Source organism: Thermobia domestica, chromosome 5 (genome assembly GCF_964235325.1).
Source record: "Thermobia domestica chromosome 5, izTheDome1.hap1.1, whole genome shotgun sequence".
Lineage (NCBI taxonomy): Eukaryota > Metazoa > Arthropoda > Insecta > Zygentoma > Lepismatidae > Thermobia > Thermobia domestica.
The window spans coordinates 241,699,900-241,727,398 of NC_137458.1; the positions used below are offsets into that span (position 1 = coordinate 241,699,900).

At 34.2% G+C, this 27,499-nt stretch overlaps 1 protein-coding gene across 1 annotated transcript in view; it reads right to left on the minus strand.

Annotated features, from left to right (window-relative positions):
* Positions 1 to 20,032, minus strand: part of bonsai (28S ribosomal protein S15, mitochondrial) — a 30,063-nt gene extending 10,031 nt beyond the window's left edge. Inside the window, exons 1-3 of the mRNA XM_081759880.1 lie at positions 19,709 to 20,032; positions 9,895 to 10,072; positions 6,001 to 6,134 (exon numbers count right to left, since the gene is read on the minus strand). Coding sequence (XP_081616006.1) covers positions 6,001 to 6,134; positions 9,895 to 10,072; positions 19,709 to 19,847 — 451 coding nt within the window. The 5' untranslated portion in view covers positions 19,848 to 20,032. The remainder of the gene's footprint in view (positions 1 to 6,000; positions 6,135 to 9,894; positions 10,073 to 19,708) is intronic.
* Positions 20,033 to 27,499: the final 7,467 nt, after the last annotated feature.

Below are 27,499 nucleotides of genomic sequence, written 5' to 3' on the forward strand. Positions count from 1 at the left end.
ACTTAGGGGCAACAAAAGGAACGGTAACAACACCTGGAGGAAGACCCTCTGCAAAGGAAGATTCAACGGTTGTTTACCTAAAGACGATTGTTAAGCTATCTTCCTCAAGTTCCATTTTCCGTTGTAGTTTGCAGGCTCTTGGGGCCTACAGAGAATCGGTTCATATTTTCAGGTCCTGAAAATTCTCGGAAGATGCCAGATAGTTAATAAACGTAAGAAATTCGGTTATGATCACTATTCCTTGAAATCAAGTTAGCTTCACGTTTTAAAATATTGAGAAAAAAATAATATAATGTTAATATTTTAGAATGTTTACTCTTCAGTTGCACAAAATGCTGAATATAATAATATATTAATAATAATAAGAAATCAAACTTTAGAAGAAAGCAGCTAAAGTTTATTTAAAGTAATTTACAAGTAATATATGCGTATGTATGTGTGTCACCGTTAGGAAAAGACGAACTACAATCTGCTAGTTAACAGTGTATTTTGCTACATATAAAATAAATCAAGAAATAATTTTTTTCAGCAAAAATAAAAGCTGTCAATTCACTGTCCAACATTGAAAAGTAATAGATGATTCTGAAAGTTTTTTATACTCTCTCTATATATATTGAATTCAAAAATGATATTCGTTTCCCCCGTATCAGGTCTTAACTAGTTTGAAGAAATATGTATAAAAAAAAAATCTGATTATAATAATGTTAATCATAATTGAAGACTCGCTATAGAAAACAATGTACGTGCCAAAATCAATATTTACTGTAACAGTAGACACAAAAGATAGTAAATCATGCCCAAGAGTCACAAAATAAAAAATACTATTGCTTACAAATACAACCTAGCATATAACGAGGTGAAGCTACATACGAAAATCTAACTAAGGCATAAACGTATTACAACAATAAATTAAGTGAAACAATTTCAAAGTGGCACTTACATTGTTTTCTACAGCGAGTCTTCAATTATTCATACACTTCAATACATTAAATACAAACGCTCATTAATATAAAATAAACTATCCCCCCTCTCCGTCACAGACGAAAAATTCAGGAACTTTACTGGAAATTTACCTACCCACACTTGGCAACACTGGATGATGCTGAAACAACTGAGCATCAATATTACATGTTTACTTTCTTGCTTGTTCGTGTGGTCAGTTTCATTTGGTGTTAATGTGCTATACCAGAAGACAACACTGAATGTTGTGTTCTTGTGACACACTAACACCTAGATGTTTCATTGTAAAGTGTTAACACTTGCAAACGTGGTTTCGTGTTGTGAAAATACAATGCTACATTTCTGACAATGCCTAGGAAGTATAAGAACGATCCTGACAACTTCCGTTGAGTATGTGGACGGATAACTCCAAAACCGCAGCTCACGAGGATAACACCTATTGTAAGAAAAGCGTATGAATTGTGTTTTCAGCGAAGGTTGACAAAGGCAAATCATGGGCACCTAAATTTTGCTGTAAATCCCTATGCAATGAATCTAAGGAGATAATTACGTGTTTTCTTACAAATGTATTTATTGGTTACACAAATATTATGATTTGAACCACGTGATCACTTACATAACTGCTACTTTCGTCTTTCAAATGTAAAAGTAATAACGTCCAAGAGTAAAAAATCAGTTCAATATCCAGATCTACAATCAGCTAGAAGACTCATTCCACATAATGAAACGCTGCATGTGCCGGTACCGCCAGAAGTATGTACAGGAGACAGCAGTGATGTTAATGACAGTGAATGCGGTATGAATAGTGAGCGTGAGGATTCTACATACAGAGAATATGCCAGAAAACATTTGATTGCTCAGGAGGAACTGAACGACCTTGTTAGAGACTTGAGCTTACCAAGACAATAAGCTGAGCTCTTAGTTTCAAGGTTTCAACGTTGGAATGTTCTTCAAACTGAAACCAGAGTGACATTCTACCATGATAGACGGTATGATTTTCTTAAATTTTAAAGCAATAGCGATGATTATATATATTGCACAGATGTTGTAGGACTGATGCAGTATAAAGGTGATGAATAGCGGTTATTCTTGGACTCATCAAAATCAACCATGAAGTATGTTCTTCTCCACAACGGTAATACTTAGCTCCCAGTTTGCGCCAAGTGGGCTTTGTGGTACACAAACACCCTGTACGTGGGTTTTCTCGAGATTCTTCTGTTTCCTCCCACTTGCTTTATTCCACAATTTCACTCATTTTCATCATCATCATTTTCTATAGGCTACATGGCATAACCGCGGGACTTAAAACTGAAAGTTTTCATTTCTTCTCATGAAAAATTCCTCTCTTCTCTGCACATTAATTGGGCCTTATGACAGTATTTGTAAAATGGTTGGAAAGGGAAGGACAAGTATTTAAATATTTCCAGGAAAAGTTCCCAAATATCTCAGATGCTAAACTACAAGATGTGCTCATTGATTCTTAGACACGTCAATTTATGAAAGATGACGTATTCCATGAAAAATCTAACAGAAGTGGAGAGAAAGACCTCGATTTATCTTAAGAGTGTCTTAGAAAACTTTCTGGAAGTAACAGAAGTGTTAAGTATGTGCAACTACTGACAAACCTGCATACTATGCGATACAATATGTCGCTGAAAGTGTATTTCCTACCTAACCACCTGTCTTTCTTTCCGAAAACCTAGCAACTGTCTAATGAGCATGGTGAGACATTTCCTCAATCAATTCAGATCCTGGAGCAGCGATACAAAGAAAAATCTGGTGTGCTAATGCTCCCAGATTACTGTTGAAACTTCGCACGTGATAAGCTCCTCATATAACACAAGAAGAAAGTTTCATGTGTGTTTATTTTATTTTGTGCATCTAACATGCATCAATCTATGGTCTATGTCTTTTTAACTTCCTTTCTCGGTCATTTGACTATCACTTTTGGTTGGTTGGCAATATCAATTTATTGATTTGAGCTGAATCTTTATACACATACATGTACATTTTTACTTTTTTTTTTCTGTTTATTGTTCATGCAATAATGCATGCAATACTAAATTATAAAAATTAGTTTATCCTTCTGATAAACAAATACGCCCAGTAAAAAGAAAATTTATGTCTAGTTTGCATTGCACCTAAGAATAACAATTAAAAGACAGAAGTTTCAAAAATATGGGTTTCCTTCAAAATTTTATTTCAACATTTCTGAAAAAACAGACCTGATGTCTGACTTCAGATTCGAATCAAGAGGTCAAAAACTATAATGAACACCACTTCCGTTCAGAAAGGAGAAAAAAATAACATTTGTAGGACAGTCATTACTACTGACAATGGCATACTTTTTACTGCTAATTAAAAGTTAATGATAATTTTACGGTATATCACATTAACCATACTATGCATCGTTGGTTTCCTATTGTCAAAATGAAGAACTTTCATGAGGCGACTTACAAAGAGTGAAAAAGTGACCTGACTGGACCGGGACTCGAACCCAAGATCTCCGGCATACCGTGCCGATGCGTTAACCACTACGCCACCCAGTCCACTTCCCAGACAATGGCAAAAACTCTATCACTCCTGCAGTCAGTGCTCTCCACTCAGACCACATGGCTTGTATCACAGCTTGTTTAGCTGTCTGGCTGTTCTGGGAAACGGACTAGGTGGCGTAGTGGTTAACGCATCGGCACGGTATGCCGGAGATCCCGGGTTCGAGTTCCAGTCCAGTCAGGTTACTTTTTCACTCTTTGTAAGTTGTTGAATTCGCACCTACAGACGATTGTGGTGTGTAAAAATAAGTTTAAATCAGTTGTTTCCTCCTTTTATTAATATAACTTTAATGAGGACTTATTTCAATAATATAATTTATTTCACCTCAAAAAGTGGCATGGTTTTCGTACTGCGTATATATATTTGCCCTTTCATTTACAGGGTAAAATACAAGAAATTATGAAAGTACAAAACGTTGAAGTATATCACAATTCTTTTAAAGCTTCTTTCTTTTTTTCATTATAATCTCTTATAGAACAACATAATTTTATTTAATTATAGTTTTCTCTTAAAAGTTTCATATAATACATTTTCAGAGAAAAATAAAACGTTTAAAAAAGAACTTCATTAAGCAAATATAATTGTAAAGTTTAAAATTAGAAAGTAAAATCATTATTAAACACTGCTTTTCATATGTTGTGCAGCCACTTTTTGTGATTTACCATGTTTTTCATTTGATTTTTACCAACTTAATCGTAGTACCTTTCATGTGTTCTACAGTCCCGCTTGTTTCAGCCTATAAAATCTTTTCAAATATTCTATTAGCAAGACTGACTCCATACGCAGATGAAATTATTGGAGATTATCAGTGCGGATTTAGACGAAATCGATCAACTATCGACCAAATTTTTACCATTCGCCAAATACTCGAAAAAAGTGGGAATACAATACTCCGGTACATCCACTATTTATTGATTTTAGAAAGGCATACGACTCGGTTAGGAGAGGAGCATTATACAACGTTCTTACAGAACTTGGAATACCGAAAAAGCTAATTAGATTAATTAAGACATGTTTAAATGAATCCCAAAGTAAAGTCCGGGTAGGAAAATTTTTGTCCACGAGCTTTCACGTCGAAAATGGCCTGAAACAAGGAGATGCGTTGTCGCCATTATTATTTAACTTCGTTCTGGAATACGCTATAAGGAAAATCAAAGATAGCAACCAGGGCCTAGAGTTAAACGGTATTCACCAGGTTATGGCATATGCTGATGATGTAAATTTAATAGGGGATGATAGGAGAACAATAGAAAGAAATGCAGAGATCTTATTAAACGCTTGCAGGGACATGGGTTTAGAAGTAAATGCAGAGAAAACTAAATACATGGAAGTGCGTCGGGACCGGAATACAGCAGATTATGGATGTGTTAAAATATTAAATAATACTTTTGATAAAGTGGATAGTTTCAAATATCTAGGATCAATATTAACAGAGGAAAATCATATTCACGAAGAAATTAAATGCCGACTAAAAGCAGGGAATTCGTGTTACTATTCGGTTCAAAATCTCTTGTCGTCGCGAATTCTGTCGAGGAATTTGAAGCTTAAAATATACAAAACGATAATCATGCCTGTTGTTCTGTATGGCTGCGAAACATGGTCACTTACTCTGAGGGAAGAACATAGACTGAAAGTATTTGAGAACAAGATCCTGAGACGAATATTCGGACCCAAGAGGAACGGGAATGGGGAATGGCGGAAACTTCATAAAGAGCAACTACATAATTTATATGGTTTACCCAACATTTGTTAGGGTTGTCAAGTCTAGGAGGCTTAGGTGGGCGGGTTATGTAGATAGAATGGAAGAAAGTAGAAACGCTTTTAAAGTCTTGACTGGAAGACCCATCGGAAAACGACCATTAGGTAGACCTAGGCGCAGATGGGACGATAATATTAAGATGGATCTTGCAGAGATTGGAATACGAAGTAGAAATTGAATGCAGTTAGCTAAGGATAGAAGTCAGTGGAGAGCTTTTGTGAACGCGGCATTGAACCTCCGGGTTCCATAGGCCATAGAGTTAGTTAGTTAGTACAAACAGGGGGAATGCTCAAAGTGATGGTCCCTGTTCTATATGCAAGACGACACAGGTGGAATATTTAAACTGAAAGGAGATTGAAGCATGACACTGTATAAAAAAATCGCGTCTCATATGTAGTCCACGAAATTAATGATTTTCAGACCACGTTACAAGTTACTGATTCGACATGCGCTCTAACGAATTCGATTAAGTCATGTAATTCATTATCATATATTTACATTAGTCCTTTTTTGTATATATTTTATTTCCCACGGTAATGATTGCCAGTTTGTGCTTTTGAGACACCCGAAGCAAACCTTGAACCACGCACACACCCAAGTTATCTTTTATGAAGTCGCTAAGTGTTAGTGACAGTGTAGTCATTACTTGAAAGTACTGAGATTTTTTGAAAACTTAACAACAACAACAACAACAGATTTGGGTACCTAGTATAAACAAAAATACTTACTTCGTGCTTCATATGATGTCTCATCTAGTAAATGCATTCGAACTTTGCTCATCATCATGTCCTTGTAAACATCTACGGTTTCTTTATGTCTGTTAAACTCTAAACTAAATAATTTCTTCACAATATCATTTGCGCTGAAATATGAAAATATAATCAGAGTTAAAATAGTAAAGTATTTATAAAACAGCTTAAATATTAACAAAATATTGCGCCAAATCACTTGGTACGTGTTCTCATGAAAAATGTTCATAGGAAAACTGTTTGAAAATATTATGTTTTAGTACGATTTCTGCGTCTTTCTTTTTTTTCTTTTTCTTTTTTCTATTGGCCTTACCCTCATGTCACACGAAATGAGTTCGTTGTACTTTGTGGATGTAAAAGAAGAATTAAGGAAGCCTATAAAATTTGAAAAGAATATGAAAATAAATTCAAATTTACATTTAAATGATATCTGGTGTTTTCTCACTGCACTTCTCCATTCTTACTTCAAGTTTTCAAAATAAATTTTTGAAGAATTCAATACAGTACGCACAGCAGCAAACTGAAGTAGTTAGATGATTGCAAAGTGAGGAACCGGAAAGGTTGAGCTAAAGAAATTTTCCGTAAACAAATTCCCATGAACATTTTAAAAATAGAATTTCAAAAAACAATTATAACTTATCTCCAAAGTACTCATTGAGATGTGAAAGGCTTCTACTGTTGTTTTCCGTTGCTTTACTGAATTTCAGCGGATAACTTAAAGACAATAAAGAAAATAAAAATAAATAAATAAATAAAAAGTAAGCCAGGCGTTATCTACAAAATGCTATTAAATGAAATAACAGCTTTCAGGTGCAGGCAATATGCTACACCGCTCAGCAATTTTAACAAGCATTTTACTTTACTTGAAATTGTGATTTCTGAAAACATCTTACAGTTTGAAGCTCCTTGAGTCTTCTTCACGGACGATAAACCTAGGAGAGTCTTCTTCATATAAACGTGAAGGAAACTTACTACTTTTTCTATCTTCCGAGAACAAGGATCCAGGAGAGAACCAGAAGCTTGAAAGTCTATGATATTTTTAAGAATCAGAATTTCAACTACGTAAAATGATCACTTCCAGATATTTTTTTACGGGCTAAGAATCTGAGTGTGCAGTTTTTGATGTGAATCTCGCCCACTCAAATTTAAGAACTCTAGGAAAGGTCTTGAGAGCGACAATTAATTTATTTAATAGCGCTTTGTAATTGTGAAAAAAAAAAAAAAAAAAAAAACACTTTTTTAAAATTACATTGTTTTTCCTGAGTCATTTCTATAAGATAAGAAAACGTAGGGGAAAACATAATGAAAGCCTAAAAGCACAATCATATTTCCAAATACGTACTTCTGAATGGAATAGCTCTACACAAAAAGTACTGAATTCATAAACACAACAATTGCGGACACTTTCAAATTCTGCAGGAATAATATTGGGAAAACATCTTACACAGTAAATGATCGATGATTTCACTGTTTAGTTCACAGGATGTCAGTAGGAACAGTGGTAAATATATCAGAAGATATCTCAAAGTTCTAAGACGTTAAATTAATGATGTTCAATGATGATAGGTACTAAATACCAATATCAAAATTAAAATTAAATCCTCGGTTTATCGGTTATGTCTTACAGGCTGAACAGACTAGGTTTACACGCTTTTAACCCTATTTCAGGTATCATTTTGACAACCTACTTCGATACAAAGAACAAAACAAGAATAGTAAAAACATGTGTGAGTGTGAATTTAAGTGTTATTTGTGCGTTGGGATAGTAAAGTGTTATAGTAATAACAATTATTATGCTAATTCTTTATTGCATGCAAGTCACACAAAGTCAAATTTAAGTAATTGTCCTTCTGCAGGAGCATATGCATCTTCAAAATGCAGTGTTGATTGTGAATGTCATTGCAAGTTTGCTGAGAAAGTATTATAGTCAGCTTTCCTTCATATAGAAATAGCCCATTACGGAACATTGGTCAACTCCATAGTTGCCTTCTTTGTATGTTTTGTGCGAAGATCGCAATCAGAAATACATGAGGCACTTTACTGTTTTCAATTACGATAAATCACTATAATTGAAGCCATAATAAGTGAATGGAACAGGATCATTAGTATATTATATACAAACTCTGTATCAAGATATGACTTCAATATTTTGTTTTACGAAATCTTACCGGTAAGTTGAACAATATCGGCAAAGTTTCTTTCTTGTATAATAAAAATAGTGAGATAACTGAAACAGTAGTGTTTGTTTAAATGTTAAAAAGAAAATAAAAAGAAAAGACGAACGTATGGGTTTCTATTGAAAATTTCGGCACTAATAAATATTTGGTTCTTTCATTTAAAAAAAAAAAAAAAAAAAAAAAAACCTTTTAATCAATAACATGAAACTGTTTGAAATCCATAAATAAATCATCAGAAGTAATCCTTCTTCAATCTTGAATATACCGTATACAACCTTTTAGCTCTTCTGTAATTGCACATATTTTTATTTCTCATTACACAAAAATATAATGACCTTAAAATGACTGAAAAGTTTAGAGAATTACTTAAATTTAAAATCAGAGTTGGCAAAAAACATGTTTTTCTTGAAAAACATTTTTTTTTGTTTAAGCTCCTTTTTTATAGTTTAAACCATGTTTCTTTGGTTTAAATAATCTGCTCTTTGTATTTATATTACATATGAGCAGATTTTTTTCTCTTTCGCTTTGGTGTTATTATGCAACAACGGGGTTATGCTCGAAGGGGTCACATAAGCTGAAGGCGTAATCCAAACCGCTTCTCGACTTACATCCGTGAGAAATTGTCCTCCATTTGGACCTGAAACCGGGACTAACTGGTCACAAATGTGATGAGTCTGTCGATTCACTCACGAAGGACTCCAGATAAAAATACGTTATACTGGTCTCTACATACTTGTTAATATAAATGTCAAGAGATATTTCAGAAGGACAAAAAGATAAAGAGTTGCGCAAGTGAAACCACTATACAGAATTATATATAAATCGGGAAACTCCCGCCTTACTCATCGGGAAAATCCTGTTATTACTTTAAATGAAAATACCGTTATTGCTTTGCATTGTAAAATTTTAAGGTCAACGTATCATAATCAGTACGCTAAAACTGAGGTATTAAACTACAAATTTATTATGTACATATTCAATAAAATTAAAACTGAAAGTTCAATCCAAGCTAATGTTGGAAGCTACGTAGGCAGTTGATAAATTTTGCCAATTTCTGTCAAGATATTTAAGCAATCTTGGCTTCTTTATAAAACAATAGCCATTCAGGCAAGCAGAAATAACAATTTGGTTTCATTTCGTATGTTAAATTTTACATCCTTACGTAATACCAAGGTTATCAAGACGAAGACTTTCACTTAAAGTGACATCCAAACCGCTACTTGTTTTACACTTGAAAGAAGGGTCATAGGTCAACTGAGAATCGAACATGGGACGTTTTGATTAAAAGGTGAAAAGGAGATAAAACTAATGCAGATGGTTTGATATGTGGAAACGTCACCATGAGATTCACACGATTTAAAGCATTTTTCTTTTTTTTCTTTCTTTTTTGGTTTAAACAGTTAAAAAAAAAAAAAAAAAAAACAGCTGGTTTAAACCAGCCAACCCTGTTTAAAATGATAATAACATGAAAGTATTTACGTACGTTCATATATGTACCTGATTGATTTTAGCATAACAGAATATATTTGAAATGTCAACAAGATCCAACCCTTAGCTACTATCATCACTGTGTTACCTAAATATTAGTTTATCTAATTATTTTAATGTTCGAAATGCGTCTAATACACCGGAAATTTCAGAGAAGTTAATAAATAAAGAATTGTTAGTTAATCACTTGTTATACCTCAGTACTTACGTTGTTAATTCTTGGGACTTCTGAAGTTTTAACGGATACTGTGAAAGATCAATTGGGGGCATCGGTTCTAAGTCTCCACTTTTTTCTGGTAAAATACATGGGATTTTCGGAGGCCTCACCCATTTAATTGGAAGATTCGACTTAAACGCATAAGTACGCCTTGGCAATATTTTGGTACCTTTAACAAAAATATGAAGAACATTAGTCAGCACAAAGTTATGTCACATCAGGAATCTTAGAAATTCTTCACTCCATTTATTTTAAACTAATTTAAAAATAAAGTATCACTCTTAGCGAAATGCTTCAACCAATTGCTTACTGCAAGTTGAGTGATGTATGAGACATTCCACAAATATTGAATTTCAATAAGAACACTCATACAGTACATTCTTCACATAATGCTCTTCAGAATAATAATTATGCAACCAAAATGTTCTATAAATCTCTACTAAATTAATGTATATATATTAATGAATAAAAACAATTAACTGAACACATTAAAAGAGGAACTAGGAAAAGAGTACCAACAGGATTTTTGTACTAGCTTTCAGTCTGGTCGAACTTCAGCGACAGTCGGTTAAGAACCTTTATGGTTTATATTACCATATGCGAAAAAGGAGGCACGAAAAAGTGCCAGCGAGCGAGAGATGACAGAAGGGCCCAAATATTTCTAATCCCTGAACACAATTAACTGACTTCAAGAAGGAATTCGCAACTCTTTCAATAGAAAGAAAAAAGGAAACAAAAACAAAACTACCTAATTTTCAATAAAACTAAATATTTACTATTCGTTATTTTCGAAGTTTCTCGTCAATCCTTTTTAAGACAAAAGAGTAAATATTCCGTTCTCTTTAAAAGGTGCCGGTATGTCGTACCGTTACATACCGCCAGAAATAAAACACTAAATATATAGGGTGGAAAAAATCATGATTTTTAATAAGAATTATTTTTGTTGATTTTTTTTTATTTAAATCGATTTTTTATTTAAATCAAATCTTTCTCCTCGTACAATACAAGTCGCAAACTGAAGAAAAACATTAGGAATTAGTATTAAATGTTAATTATCTATATATATAAAAGAGAACGTACAAATCCTTTGTCCGCTCATCACGCTAATACGGCTGAACCAATTTCTTTTATTTTTGGGGGGTTATTAGGATTTGGACCCTAGATGGTTTTTATCATATCACTTTAATTTTCAATTACCAGTGTCTTGAGATAATTGACCATTCAGGTGTCCATTACGTACAAATCCTTTGTTAGTTCATCATAGGTATAAAAATAAACGTATTTATATGCAACCCGCATGACCGTGTCACTCGGCGGGTTAACATAAATGACAGGCGTTATAATGGTTTTTATCATATCACTTGAAAGCGAAAAAGTAAAAATTATCTAAGTAACAAAGTTTATTGCGTTCGGGGGTGACCGCAGCGAAGCGGGGCGGGTTAACATAAATGACAGGCGATATAATGTTAACATTTACTGCAATCTTCTATGGTTTTTATCATATCACTTGAAAGCGAAAAAGTAAAAATTATCTAAGTAACAAAGTTTATTGCGTTCCGGGGTGACCGCAGCGAAGCGGGGTGAACGCTGCTAGTTCCATTTAAGTGAAAATATTAGGGTTGAATTTTGAATTAATCCCCAATCGTTAATCTATTTCAATCCCAAATAATGTTTCTTAAGCATTAACGAAAAAGTATAGCAACGTTTACCAATATGACTTTTTTTTTTCCACAAAAGTTACTGGTATTTGACAGGGGTATATTTTTGAAAAATCGGAACTAGCTTGCGGCACGAAATACCTAAATTTTGCCGAAAGTTATAAAATCTTAAAAAATAAGTTTCGAAGAAGGAATGGAACCCCTCTAAATACGTCCCTATTATCTGGGAACAAACGCGCACATAAAAGAATTTTTGTCTTAAATGTTAATGGTGATTTCCCCGCTGAAATAGTTAAGTGAAGAAAAAACATTAGCAATTAGTATTAAATGTTAATTATGCCATTAAAAGGTGAAAAGGAGATAAAACCAATGCAGATGGTTTGATATGTGGAAACGTCACCATTAAGTTCATACGATTTAAAGCATTTTTTTTTTTTGGCTTAAACTTTTTTTTTTTTTTTTTTTAAAGGGTTTAAACTAGCCAACCCTGTCGTCAACAGTTTAAACATTCCTACTTAAATTCGCTCTATATCTAATGTTAAAGTGTTCATATTCCTCTTTAATATTTACCTAGGAGTGCATAGTGCTATCTCCTGAAGGAATGAATTTGCAGTAGGAATTTTTTAAGTCATTGAGGACAAGAAGAGGCCTTGTTGAAACCATTTGGCATTTTCGTATCAAGAAATATTAAAAGTAAATCTTTCTTAAATGTTCGAAACTAATTGCGTCAATTAATTTCATAAAGTAACTATTAGTTAAACGTTCTGTAAGGTTTCGGATTTTCGTTGATGTAAAACGAGAAACGACTATAATTGGATTTCTGTTTTATGTTCTTGTATTTAAAGAGGAAAAATAACACTGATGAATTGTGAGTGTAACTGTTGAATATTGATAGACAGTATTATATTTTTGTTTAAAAAAAAAAAAAAAAAAAAATCAAAATTAAAAGTAGAAAGGAAGGATATATATATATTAGGGTGTTCCTTATATAAGGTAATTTCGTGTTACAATACGCACACTCGCGACATGTATTCTATGTGGCCGTAAACACGCATTAGTGAAATAGCAGCTCCCTAAAAGAACGTTAACTCGTGCTCACTTGACGACAAAGTCATGAAATAACATTTCCACATTATTAATATAATTTAGAACGTCCAACCGTGTTAACAGAGAAACTAAAAGAGACAGAGAAACGAAATTTTGCACGAAGCAACTATAGGAAGGAGGTCACCTGCCGTATATTGACGAAAATAATTTGATAAAAAGTGTTGCCAACTCAAGAGTTTTGTTTACGTTTACAGGTTGGTCCGTTGTCTTTGATTTTCCTTAAATTTGGATACGTTGTTCTAGAAGCAAAATTAATATTTTTTTTTTTTCTTTTGACCCCCAAAAATTGTTGGACGGAGTTACAGGGGGGCAAAGTTTCGTCAAGATCACACCTAATTTCCCACGTGGCGCGCTCAAAATTACGTTACATTGTAATATTTCAGAAACCAAGAAGAATATTTCAGATCTGTTTTCAGTTTCTGAAAGCTAGAACTGTCAGCAATCTATTGAAATATAGATTGTTATTCTATGCGTCACACTAGCAAAACATTGAAAATGTGCGAAATGTAACTTTAACGACATTTTTTTCAAAATCTATCTTCAAAAATTGTGAAATTTGTTATCAAGAAGGAGGCGTATATAGAGTAACAAACCACTAAAGGATTTTGAAGGATCTTACCTATTTTGAATTTTATTACACTTTGACTATCCGTCTCATGTTCTGAGAAATATACTGAAAGAACCTAAGTTTTATAATTATCATTCTCCTAATTTTATTCTTTCTTTTTATTTCTAGGGCCATAATATTGTTTACCAGAGGGTGTTGCACCATTGTAACACTAGGGTGTGAAAATATTGGAATTTTATTTTTGCATCTGAAAAGGAAATTTCCAAGCCCCTGCGGTTTCGGATAGGGAGTCATTGCAGATAGGATAAAGCTTAGAACAGCAGTATGAAAATGTGTCAGAAAAACATTTTTTGTGCAAGAAGTGGCATACTGAACATATAAGGAAAATTGAAGAAGCTGCATCTCAGCATCAGCAGCAACATGAAGTGTCCTCTGAGGCTGATTAAGACCATGGTGAGATTACTGAAGAAGAGTTTGTGGACACTGAAGCTAAATTACGTGAACTAAATGAATAAGCATAAGGCTGATAAAGCCTGGTGTAACAAAACATATGGCTGATAAAGCAAGAAGTACTGTGAAAGAAAAGGAGGTACATGGTAAAACCAGATCCCTATTCAGGACATCCACTTAGTCCAGAGGCTGTTAAATGTTTTTTGGCTTTCTACCTTGAAGATCAGCTGGATTATTCGAAGCAAAGTGCCAACAGGAAGGATGCTAGAACTGTGACTGCAAATAACGAGAAAGTTGTCAAAGTGAAGCCTTATATGACGAGAAGCATTCAAGAAATATACAGAATTTTTGCAGCGAAGTATCCACATGTTAAACTTGGAAGAATTTCATTCTATGTTTTACGCATGGGTGATACCTCATCCCTAAACAAACAGCTGTTTTTGCATTTACTGTAAGAACTTTCAGTTATGTGTGTGGTGCCCTTTCTTCCGCCATTCTGGTACGGCGCAGGCAATCATCGGACTTTCGAGTGCTGGTACGTTGCGAACGTAGGATAGGCAAATAAGGAAGGAAACAGGACATAGGAATTGAGTAAAAAACATCAGAAATGGGTACGCAATATGATAAGTAAAATGACAATGAAATCAAATGCAGCTTTTAAGTGTTGGTCAATTTTATTATCCTTGCTGCATATAGCGCACAAACAGTTGTCGGTTCAACAAATGAGTTCTATACACTCAAGCCAGTACAATTGCAATAAGGTACATACAATATCCACATGCATATCGTTACTTATCCATATCAACATCCAAGTTATGTAATTAGCACTCCTCTTTCAGATATGAATCATCCATCATTGTACATAATTAACATTTATTTAATATACTTAATCGTATCCATTACATACGTGATCATTTAATTCAATTAAAATCGTCATATCGTCATTAATACATTAACTACATTAGCTTCGTCGTATAGCAACAAAAGGATGGTCATTTAGTTAGAGGAGGTATTTGGTATGAAATATATACATATGTAATAACCTATTAAAAATTAGGTATGTCCTTGAATATGTATAGGCATCTGTTGGCTCTTTCGTGATTAATTTAGTAATATATCTTATTCTTCCTGATGTGAAAGATGTCATATATATATATATAAAGGAGAGAAGACAATCCAGTTACGGAATCTTCACGGATTCCAGACTATTTAAATCACTACGACAAATTCATGTTTTCTTCTCTTGATCAACACTACTATCTATACAGTTATTTTTATTTCAATCACTAATAATAAAAACAGCGGAAAATTTCAATTCAACAGAGGAAAAAGAATACAACTGGCTATAATTTCGCGGCCATTAACGCCATTACACCGGTGGCGCAGATTAATTACAATCCAACATTAACTTATACAACGAAATGACAAAAAATAATAGCATAAATGCAATACTAACATAATGCATAATGCTTTACTAACTTTTGCTAATGATAAAAATAAACAATAAGGGTGCATAAAGAGAAAAATAATCTTATTCTGTAATGGAGATCAAACGGGTCCATTACATGTGTCACTGCACTAAAGCATGCCAAACATGATATCATTAGTGTGGAAGACCTGAAGAAATTAGTATTGTCACTTGTTGTAGGTGATACCAACAGTCAGAGTTGTCTTTAAGAGTGCGCTGAATGTCCAGGGGAAGCAGACATTACATGTGAGGCTATTGGACTTGAAGATACCATGGATGAAGAAATCACTTGTGCACTGGGGAGGAGAATAACTTCATCAAGGAAACCACTTCACGAGAGCATTTTATTGGTGTTTGCTCACTGGGCCATGAAAACTGTTATCCATTTGGAAATTAAGGATATTCAGTGGCAAGCATTCAAGAAGAAAACAATCTAGTTAAAAATTCCACCAACCACTTCTTTCTTCACTGCGATTTTGCAGTGAATTGGACAGCTATATTGCCGAATGAAAACCAGTCATACCACTGGCAAAATACACAAGTGAGTATATTTAATGCAGTGTGTTACTTCAATGGTAAAATTAGAAGTTTCGGCGTGGTGTCAGATGATCACTCACATGACTCTGCCCATGCTCTTCTTAAGATCACAAATATAACAGAAAATATGAAAGAAAAAGGTCAGATTGACAGAATTACCATCTTGAGCGATGCTGTAGCATCACACTTCAAAAACAGGTATCAGTTGTCTGAACTCACCAAAGATTCAGTAGACAAAAAATGGATTTTCACTGCAACCGGTCACGGAAAGGGACCATGTAATAGTGGGAGGTGCTCTGAAGCACATTGCAACGAATCACAACTTGTCTCGTGGCAGTACAGAAGTTAACAAGAATACATCAGACTCTGGTGATGCAGTTCAAAAATGTACCTCTTCCATCACTCTGAAAGTCTTATCAACAACAGCAGAATTTTGTAAAGCGAAGTTACAGGAATGGCAGTGTGTTCCTGCATTCAGAGGTACACAGAAAAGCCATGTATGGCATTTCACTGCTCACAATGATGAGACTTCGATATCCCGAACATTCGAGCATCCCCCAAATGTGATTAGTCTCAATGAGACAATGTAAACTGAGAAACACATTCATGAAAAACCCTTAAAAATTAGTGCTATTAACAGAGGGACATTTATTATCTATGTGTACAATAGTAATTGGTGGGTGGCAGAAGTGATAAGTGTGCACGGAATTAGACGAAGTGATTGTTAACTTTTTGTTGCCTCATGGTTCCTCCAAGGTCTACAAGTTTCCTGATAAAAACATACAAAAAGATCACTCTTGTTCTGTGCCATTGAGGAATGTTTTGAAAACTGTAAGTGCACCAGTGCCAACAGATTCCTCCGGACGCCTACACGCTATCTCTAGGGAAGACACTGAGGACGTGGAAAGGAATTTTTCTCTTCGAAATGATTCATAAACGTACTTTTCAACACGTTTTCTTATTTTACCAGTTTACAGTGATTTCTCTGTAAATGTTACTTAATTTAGTGAAATGTTATTAAAAAAAGAAAGAAAAGAAAAGAAAGAAAAAAGAGCCGGACAGTCAAAATGTAATTAAATTAAAAGTAGATAAGATCCTGCAAAAGACGTTGGTGGTTTGTTACTCTATGTATACCTCCTTCTTGATACCAAATTTCAGAATTTTTGAAGGTGGGGTTTTTGAGAAAAATGTCGATAAAATTTAAATGTCGCAATTTCTCATTTTTTTGCTAGCGTGAAACCTCTCATATATAGAAGGACAATCTAAAATCCAATCGATTACTGACATCTCTAGCTTTCAGAAACTGAAAACAGATTTGAAACAGTCCTTTTGGTTCCTGAAATATTCTGATTTAATGTAATTTTGAACGCGCCGCAGGAAAATTAGGTGTGACCTTGACGAAACTTTGCCCGCCTGTTACTCCACCCATAACTTTTTGGACAAAAGAAAAAATATGTATCTATTAATTTTGCTTCTAGATCAATATATCCAAATTTGAGGAAAATCGGAGACGTTGAACCGGCTAATTCTCATTATGCTGCCTGAATTGAAATTACCACAGCCTACATTCGATTTACAAGTTACGTTACACTGATCTGCGTTTACCATCTCTTTTGTCTTTATTTTCGTTGTTGTTTCAAATGATGATATTCAAATTAGGTCATTCGACTTACAAAAACAAAACTTTCTCTTGGGTTGGAAACAATGCTCATCGGGAAGGTTCTAGAACACTGGTCCCCCCATATAGATTAGTTAGCTAGGTTGGTTCCTTTCTGTATCAAAGTTTAATATTAAATTCATATAGTATTGCCGAACCAGCGTTAGCGAGTGAAGGCGGGTTAGAGCCCCGCAGGGCACGTTGTTTTCTGTCTTTATTACAGCTAAATGGGAAGTGGGACCTGTGTTCTAGAACCTTGCCCTGCTCATCAAATACGTTTGCTTCGTGGAAAGTTTCGTTTCTCTGTATATTTTCGGTTCTCGTTATCATAGTTAGACATTCTAAATTCAATTATAATGTGGAAAAGTCATTTCATGACTTTGTCGTGAAGTCGGCATGGGTTAACGTTTTCGTAGGGAGCTGCTACTTCACTATTGTGTGTTTACGGCCACATAGATTACATTTCGCGGGTGTGCGTATCGTAACAAGAAATTACCTTAAATAAAGTCGCCCTAAATATATATATATATATAAAAGAAGTAATTCCAAGTAACGTAAAGCAAAAGGTAACGGGTAACCCCTTCCTACTTTCATTTGTATCATTATCTTCCAAAAAATATACTCTTAATACCATTATTTCAATGTTCAAATAACCAATTTCAAATTATGCATGTTACGATTAACACAACAAAAGCACTGAAGAAAAAATTGACTGGGTATTACTTAGTTTCTTTGGATATAGTATACGACAGTGCCTCGTTACTTCCCGAGGACGCACGAAGTGCAGTCTTTTACAGATTATTCACTGAACATCTAGGAACTTAAAAATGGGGTAAAAAAGCGAGTGTCGTTCACTTTTGTGGTGGTACGAATATAAAGAACAACGTATGTATTTCACTTTTGGGATCGTACAACTTGTTTATTTTGATGCTCGGTGAACTCTCTTCAACTGTTTGAGAGTTGTATGCAGTAGTAGCAGGTCTACCGTGATTGATTACAGATTTTTGAAGGGTTGTTTCGTGAAGGTTTGGGCTCATTCCGTAGAGGTTTTTCTGAGCTCGCTTTTTTTTTTTTTTTTTTTTTTTAACTTTCGCTTATTGGTAATTTGCATTTTCGGGATTTTCTTGCGGGCCGTGTAACGTCCTGCAGTTCTACACAGAGGTTCCGCCTACATGGGGGTGCCTTTTTTTTTTTTTTTTTTGGTTCTGCGTATATTGACGGAGCTTGTGCTTTGTGTTCTGCAGGTGGCAGTACGGTAGGAAGAAGATGAAAATGGTGATATTTGTACGTGTAAGTAAGTAAAGTGCGTGGATCGTGAAGTAAATGTGCGATCTTAATCTTTTTTTTATATTTGTGCTTTAAAATCTTGTATTGCAGATCTTGTATTGGAGATAATAAGTGATTTTTTCTGTTGATTGATAAATTAATGTATTAAAATTTCAGCACGTTGGCGGTAAGCACTTCTATGTTGCTCAGTAGGTCATTGTAGGCATTAACTTTTCCACACCTTTATATTTCGTGATTAACAATAATATAGCCCTTGTACTTCGGGCTATATGTGCGCTTTTTCGCTTGGTACTCCCTCCCTAATTTTTATTGCATTCTTAAAATGGCCCTTGTACTTACAGATGTTCTTCTAAGAATGTTTTTTTTTATATGGTATGCGAAGAATAATAATGTGCCCTTGTACATTTTGTATGAGTATATGTGGGGCATTTGAAACACATATCGCATGTCACGTGCACGTGGATGCTTCTTACTGTTGCACTATGTATAAAAATGATTTTATTACATGTAGAAGTAGTAATAGAACACGGAAGAGACCCAGATCATGTTGTATTCACACTTCATATTGGAGTGTGAATACAACATGATCTGGGTCTCTTGCGTGTTCTATTACCACTTCTACATGTAATAAAATCATTTTCATACGTAGTGCAACAGTAGGAAGTATGCACGTGCACTGGACATAATGAGGTCCTCTTGTATACTATTACCGTTTCTTTCTCTAAGCATCTGGTAGTGACTCTGACTCACTTGGTAATGATTACGGTTCGTTATTTGTAACTGTGATGTAGTCATTCTATTGGGCCAGTGTGGACGTATGGCATAAAAAAAACTAGTGCACATAATACGAATTAACTTGTGCTAGGTGGCCATTAAAGAACACAAATGCTATCTAATCGAGTTAGGACAGGAGCGCAGAAGGGGGAGGGCCGAGTACTAGCAAGACGTGCGTCCGTAGGGAGCAGGTGTGTCAGCGATGGACCGTTTTCAATTATGTCCTTAACTAAACCTGTACGTTCACCATTACATGAAGTACTCAAAAAATATTCTAATGTAATTCATGCAAAACTTACTTTTTTCACACGAAATAAATGGATTCGATTGTTGTGATAACACATATGCTGCACCATACACATTAATTTTTCTGCTATTAGTATAATTCAGAGTCGATAATCGGTTCAGCACCTTACGGCGAACAAATGACACACTCATTGTTCTTCACGTTAAACACTGTGTCACTTTCTTCATATAAGTACCATATGCTGAAAGCTATTTCAAGTAGAATTTTCACAAGTATTTTGGAATATTTATCAAATTAATGTGTTAACATTATTACATATACATCACACACATTTTCTTCCTCGATTGAGTGCGAAATTCGTTTCACTTTTGTTTCTTCCAGGGTAGGAAATTTTTAAAATCGTATCATAGAGTAATAAAAATCGCCAATCGCCGTATTTCTTGTGTTACCATATAATAATAATAATAATAATAATAATAATAATAATAATAATAATAATAATAATAATAATAATAATAATAATAATAATAATAAGGGACTGTAAGAAAGAAGGAATGCAGATACAACCAACATAGACGGAGTGCCGTAACCAAACTCTTCGGGGCCCTGGTGCACAAGCGGATATTTGGGGGTCCCCAGAAATGAACGTATTTTTCAATATGATAGTAAGAGCAGCAAATTCAATATTACACACATACGTATATAAATCTTAAATAATAATCCCAAAACATGGGAAAAAAGACTGTTATATCAAAGTTGCAATAGCAATCGAAAATTTCACAATGGTTATTTCTTCCACAGAGGAATAAATAGCAGAATATAAATATTCAAGTAATAGACAGTTAGCAGGTGGCACTGGGCTTGGTGATCCCAAAAACAGAAAAGAATGTTACAAAATTGCTAGTAATATAGAATTTCACAATGATTATTTCTGAAACATAAGAAATGGATAACAGAATATAAACACCTATTCAATAATGAGTAATAAACGGGTTCAGTGTGTCCCTAGGTTTGAGGGTCCAAAAACAGAAAAAAATGTTACCAAAATTACTCATAATCTAAAATTTCACAATGATTAGTTCTTCCACCTAAGAAATAAATAACAGAATATAAGTATTCAGTACCGACAAATAAAGAGGTTTAGCAGGGACCCCTGAGCTTGGGGACCGCAGAAACGAAAAAGAAAAATCTTAAGAAAGTTACTGGTAATCTAGAATTTCACCATAACGATTATTTCTCACACATAAGAAATGGCCCTATAAGCTTGGGGGCCCCAAAACGCACAAAAAATGTTACTAAAATTGCTAGTAATTTTAATATTAATGTTTTTTCCTACACATAAGAAGTGAATAATAATATAAGTAATTAGTACTGAATAATGATCAGGTTCAGCGAGGCCTCTAGGCTTGGGGGCCTAAAAACAGAAAAAATATTACTAAAGTTGCGAGAAATTTTAAAATTGACAATGGTTTTCTCTCGCACGTAAGAAATGAATAATAAAATATATGTATTCAGTAGTCTACTGAGAAATTAACGGGCTCGAAGGGGCCTTCTAGGCTTGGAGGCCCCGGTGCGTTGCACCATTTGCACCGTCCATTGTTACGGCACTGCATAGACGCAATGGGCCCTATGCAGAGTCGTTTTTAGCATTGTATTAAGTGCCTGATTAACAGCCCGTGATGTTAAGTTCCGTATTTAGAAACATGTTAATCAAGTTAATAAAGATTTATATCTTGAAAAGCCAGTTACAACTTTCCCACAGGTTGTCCAAACACAATAGGAGAAATTAATCTAAGAATACGTCTCTATTACCTAGATTTGTAATGTGTTTGGGCAATCCTGCAAACCTGACGCTAGCCTTTTTCGATATAAGTCATTCTTAACTTCACATATGGGTATCAAATACAAAAGTTAACATCACAAGTTAATCACGCTCTTAATACAAAGCTAAAACCATAGAACCCAATAGAATAACAACAGATTCAATCTGCTATTTCTATGTTTCTTTCTTTCTCCCTTTTATTTTCTTTCTTTTTTTAACTATGAAGTATGTACAGTATATGAATAAACAATCTATTCCAACAGAATAAAAACTAATTATTATTATTATTATTATTATTATTATTATTATTATTATTATTATTATTATTATTATTATTATTATTATTATTATTATTATTATTATTATTATTAGCAAAGTATGACATACCTTTCAGCTCCATACAAATTCATTTTTCTCGAAAATTACTCCTGAGAATGAGGAATTCTACAAGATGCGAAATTAAGATAACAATCCAAAAATAAATTTAAAACATTGATACAAAGTGTTCCTTAAAACATTTATTCATATATTTTCAATATTTGGAGATATGAGGGAGCGTCATTCATTATCAGTCTTTACAAAATTTGCGAAGCGCAACGCACTATAATAAATTTTAGTGGTGAGTCTGCAAAAAATATTACTGAGTACAATAAACCAGCAGGTTCTAATAATGTCTGAAATTTAACTATACCTTGTGGAGTTTTTCAGGAGAAGTGAGTTATGCCATAAACTATTAGACTTACAAACCAGATCCTCGTGAGAATAAAATATTTTTAGTTTTCAATCTCATGTTCTTCTCATGTTTGTATAAAGAAAAAGTAATGAAGAAAATTTTCAACCTCTTCAAAAGGGGAGAGTTCGTAAGTTATGGTCATAATCATCTGGAATTTAGAAGGGCGCATGAAAAAGATTTTGTACGTGAGGTTACCAAAGCCCGGGGGGTAATTCTATTTTTCAGACTTGGAAGATTTCTAATTGTCCCTTGTATGGTGGTAATTTCAAATTTCAAGAGGAAAGTATAATTGTACAGTACGCAGCAAAAATCCTGCAACATGAGCATGTAAGTTTATTGAAAAAACGGCAGTCTTTTGCTCCAAAATAAGTGTGCAGGGGATTACGCTGATGTTTCTTCTGGCATGATTTGTGCCACTTAGACGTTATGTTGATTCCCTGGGCTGTTAGGCGTAGTTCCACAATAAATTTAGATGCTCATATTGCAGGGTTTTTGCTGTGAACCGTACGTATACTCTCGGAGAAAACAGAAAGAAAACTAAGTAGAAGCGAAGGTAAGCGACTTCAACGCACACTCATGTTATATGTTTGTCACACTCTGTCTCTCGTCGTCGCACTAACAATACAAATTATTAGAATTAACTACAATACGTCAACTAGGGAGGAGATATTGCATGTTGTTTTAAATTATGAATGTTAGGAATAATTAACTAAAAGCGATGTCTTTCCCTTTAGCCATTTCTAAATTACAAGGGCATATTCAGAGATGACACATAGCGCTTGTGAATAGTGACGGCTTGTGAATAGTGAATAAGCACGGCTTCCGAAAGTCACATGTCCACAAGGTGGAAGAGATGACATCACGGCTTGCAAAATATATGATATCATGAAATAACGGAGATTAGATTTCGTTCTCTGTTGTACGAATTGTTCTGATTTTCTCTTCCTTTGAAATGACACTTCTGGATATGAATTCAGTATCTCAAGAATAGAGCTCTTCTTCCGAGTTTTTTTTTTGTTTGTTTGTTTGTTTTCCTGTTGCAGAAGTGGTAAGAGATCTCAAGATGCATTTTTTTCCGTTTCCTGTAGAGGTCGAATTTTCGAAAATTGGAGATGTCACTGTCGATCTCAGCGACTCCATCATCATGTCTTTCTTAAGCTTGTATCACTGCCAACCGTTTTAAGGTACTTATAAAGCCATCCTTTGCTGCAGACGACACATATATTCACATGTAGGGGTAAAGAGGAATGAATACATTCTATTTCTCTTCCTTAAGAGTGCTTTATTGAAGAGGAAGAGAGAGAGAAAGGATGTTTAACAGTATCCAAAATCCTTTGGTGCTCCAAAATTCTTACATCTGTTTTATGCCAGGGAGTACTAGCTGGCTTACGGTAGAGGCAGGAATTTTATGACGACATGCGAGTCGAGGCAGAGCTCTTCCAATAGAAAGAGTAGTACACACAAGCAATTTTAATCATGGTTGACAGTATGATTTCATCTATTCTCAGATCTATACGGATAGTGGGCACCAGGGTTTGTTGGTTGAACTTTGCTATTCTGTTGTCGATAAATATGAAAAACAAAGTGTAGTAAGTTACTCTGAAGCACGGGGTCCTTCCTTTCATCGTCCTGTACTTTTTTTTTAACCCATATCCCAGGCACGTAGCCAAGGGGAAGGGGGGTCCGGACCCCCCTTCGAGACCAGAAATGAAAAAAATTAAGGAAGGATGAAACAAAATGAAATGAGAAAAAGAACGATCAGCGTTAAAAATAAACTACAGGAAGTTTTTGGTTACTCTTTCTTATGAGGAAATTTGTATTACTTGCAATACATGGTTGCGAGGTGAGCAATATATTTTGGAAGAGTCAGGGAATTTGACATTTCTAGAAAAGTTGCGGAATTCTCATAATTTCTGCTACTAGTCAGGGAGATTTCAAGCTTCCGAAAGCATAGTGCCGTTGTGTAACAGCGCGGACATTTTTTATCATAATTTTTCGTCATCGCATCCTTACAATATCAAACATGTTATTTCAAAAACAATTTTCTACTACTCCTTTAAAGTGAAATTATTTGCTAGATGGACAAGAAAATTTTATTTTCGTTTTATTGTTCTTATTTACTGCTCTTTTGACATGAAATTTGCCACATACATGTCTTTGCCGATTATATACATACTAACATTATAAGAAATACCGGGCGAATTCGTTATGTAATTATATTCCTACAACAACATATTTATAGACATGCGACAATAATTTTGGACATGAGTGTACTTTTTATAATAGTGAATGTACTTTTTATAATAGTTTAGGTCATAATGAAAGGAAAATTGTTATATTTGAATAAACAGAGGAAGGATGTAAATATTGTATAATCTTTTTCAATAAGTTTTTATTATTATTTTACTCGAGATTTCTTCATAGTTTATTAAACTACTTACCAACATATCTTCACAAACCAATATATGTTGATAGTAAAGTAGTTTAGATTGATCGAGCTCCTGGGCCTTCAGAATTTCATGCCACGCTCTCCCCCCTCCTTTCCCGTTACGAAATCCTGGCTAAACGAACCATATATGTTCCAGTAAAATTGTTTAGAATGATCGAGCCCCTGGTGTGATGACCACAGTATTTCATGTCACGGACTCCCCTTCACGAAATCCTGGCTACGTGCCACCATATCCGGATATTCCTTGAGTGATCTGTGCTATGTGTGTAGTTAAGGTATCATGCTAGAAAACGTCAGTCGAGATGAATGTTAATCCAGTTCTTATGTTGTTCTTAGTACAGTTAATTATGTTTCTTCGGGTCTTGAATATATACTTTTTCCATATTTAGAAAGGTTCCAGCCTTTTTAAATAGGTTTCTAGCCTAATTTTAATTTTATACTGTGAATTACAACAGTAGTTTTCAAGTTTATCAACTGATGGCTTCTTCCTCTTTTAGTGATATATGATTGATAGTATAGAACTATAAATTGATACCTCATGCTTCATTTGAATGAGAAATGCCACAATTTTTGACACCATTTTTTAATTCTCTCTAGTTCTCTCCCTCTAATAAGAAACCTTCAAAGTTCAGGAACACTTATTCATTAGGTATTATCCCGGTATTTGCCTGGAGTGAAAATGGAAATCTGTTATCAGGAACTGTACTATCTATGTAATATTCCTGGAATTTTTGGAGTTTTTTCTCGGAGGATTTTCTCATAAACGATTCAAGTACCCAGTTTTGGGAACTTTTTCTAGTAATTTAAACTCTAATTCATTAAGACTTCCAAAGATAGCGAATCATTGGATGAAGATTGTGAATGTCATAAATCAATCCAAAACACTACCAATAATTAGGTCTCTTTAATTTGATATAATAAACAGAACGTTTCCCAGTGTCAACTACATAACCTGGAAATTGTCAGTTTTTGTCAGTAATTTTAACGAAAGAGCGTAGAATTTTCTCTTATCATTTATATTTTAATTTTTTAAATCGGCTAGTGAGCTTCCCAAAACCTTATTCGAATACTGTGGAATATTTGTTGTTTTGAGTTGTTTCAATTGAAATTTATGTTTGTATAACTATGAAGAAATCTAGAAAATCTCACCTGGCTATAAAAATTTATATGATTAAGCGAAACGTGAACAATATGATAAAGAACGGGAGTGAATCCCATTATTCGTGGCCTAAATATGTAGTGCAAACACAGATCTAAATTTGTTAGTTACAGAGGATAGTATCCATGTTTATATGAACTCTTCTGCTTAGACGTATAAACTTTATGATCGTTGCATGCATTTATTTTTATCGTTTTTCTAACAAACAAATTAATCCTCATTTTATAGTTAACTACAAATACTCCCAGGACCCTACAGCTAAGATACTTCTCTTCGTTGTGATTATGCTGTATTTAGCGGATGCGAAATTTCTCGTCTTGGAAACGAGACGAGAAATTTTGTTTTTCATCTCATCTCGGGTTCAATAATGTGTTCCTCGTCTCGTGTGCTTCCGAAAGCATGAATGTGGACTGAACATGTCGTTTATATTAAAATAATATAAAAAATATTTTTAAAAGAAAATACACTGCATTATTCACTATTCTTGAGCGAGAGTATGACTATTATTTTGCTTGTAGATGTCGCTAGCCTATATGTTGTCACATCATTTAACACATCGATTAAAAATTTACTATAATGCAGGAGATGAGACTACATTTTTTGTTTAGCATAAATAATGCAAAACTCGATGGATATGGATTTTTTGTAGTTTTTTTTCTTTTTCACATATAATTTTGTCTGTGTCTTCTTGTTTATTTTGTCTCATTTGATTCCTTAACTTACTAGATATGGGCAATCAAAATGGTGGTTGCAGTCAGACACAAATAGGACTCCAACTATGTAATGCAATTTTTACACTTTCAGACAAACGATTCAAATCTTTACAGGTTTGAGTAAGGATTTAATTAATTTTTAAGATTTCGAAACGGCGTAGATTTCTTGAACTTATCTTCGCTGTTATTTCTTACTGTATTGTCACGAAGTTGAAACATTTCTTTTTTGATTTAACACCAATACGAATAATTAATGATACGGATAATTTTAGGCATGAATGAAAACGTAGTAGCTTAGGGTTAAAATTAATCAACTATTTTGATTAATAGTTGATATTTTAGATAATTAGCAATGTCCATATTAATTTGAATCAATAATAAGGAGACCCATTACTAGAACGCTACGTCGTTTCCATACTTCTGATTCGCACACAATGTTAACGGAGGAGATGATTGTAGATGTGGATGAAAGTAAAAGTCAATTGTGGATGAAAGTAAATTTTTAATTTTACGTCCTACACATAATAGGGTCTGGTATTATGGTGTATCTCATAAACTAGGGAACCAAAAGCTTGAACAACAAAATATTAGACAAAACCATAAAGAGAAGAGGAGAGAAAAATATTAGTTACATCCTACTCGTGTGACGCTAATATTTCAACACTATGATTATATGATACATAGGCTTCTGTTGTAAACTGTCAGATTGGAATCATGAACAGCAAGGTAATACGTCTGTTCAATTAACTTCATACTGCTTCTTCCCATTTTCGTAGTCAGACGCCTTCGAGGTTTAATTATACAAAATTTCAAACCCGATGTATAAATTTTCAACCTAACATTGTTATAAAGGAAGTACGCAAACCCATTCGAAGATTGACGTTAACCGTAGATGGGACCGCAGTGACTCAGTGGTAAAGCATTCACCTCTGTGGTCCTTGGTTCGATCCCAGCTCGCATCAAGTGA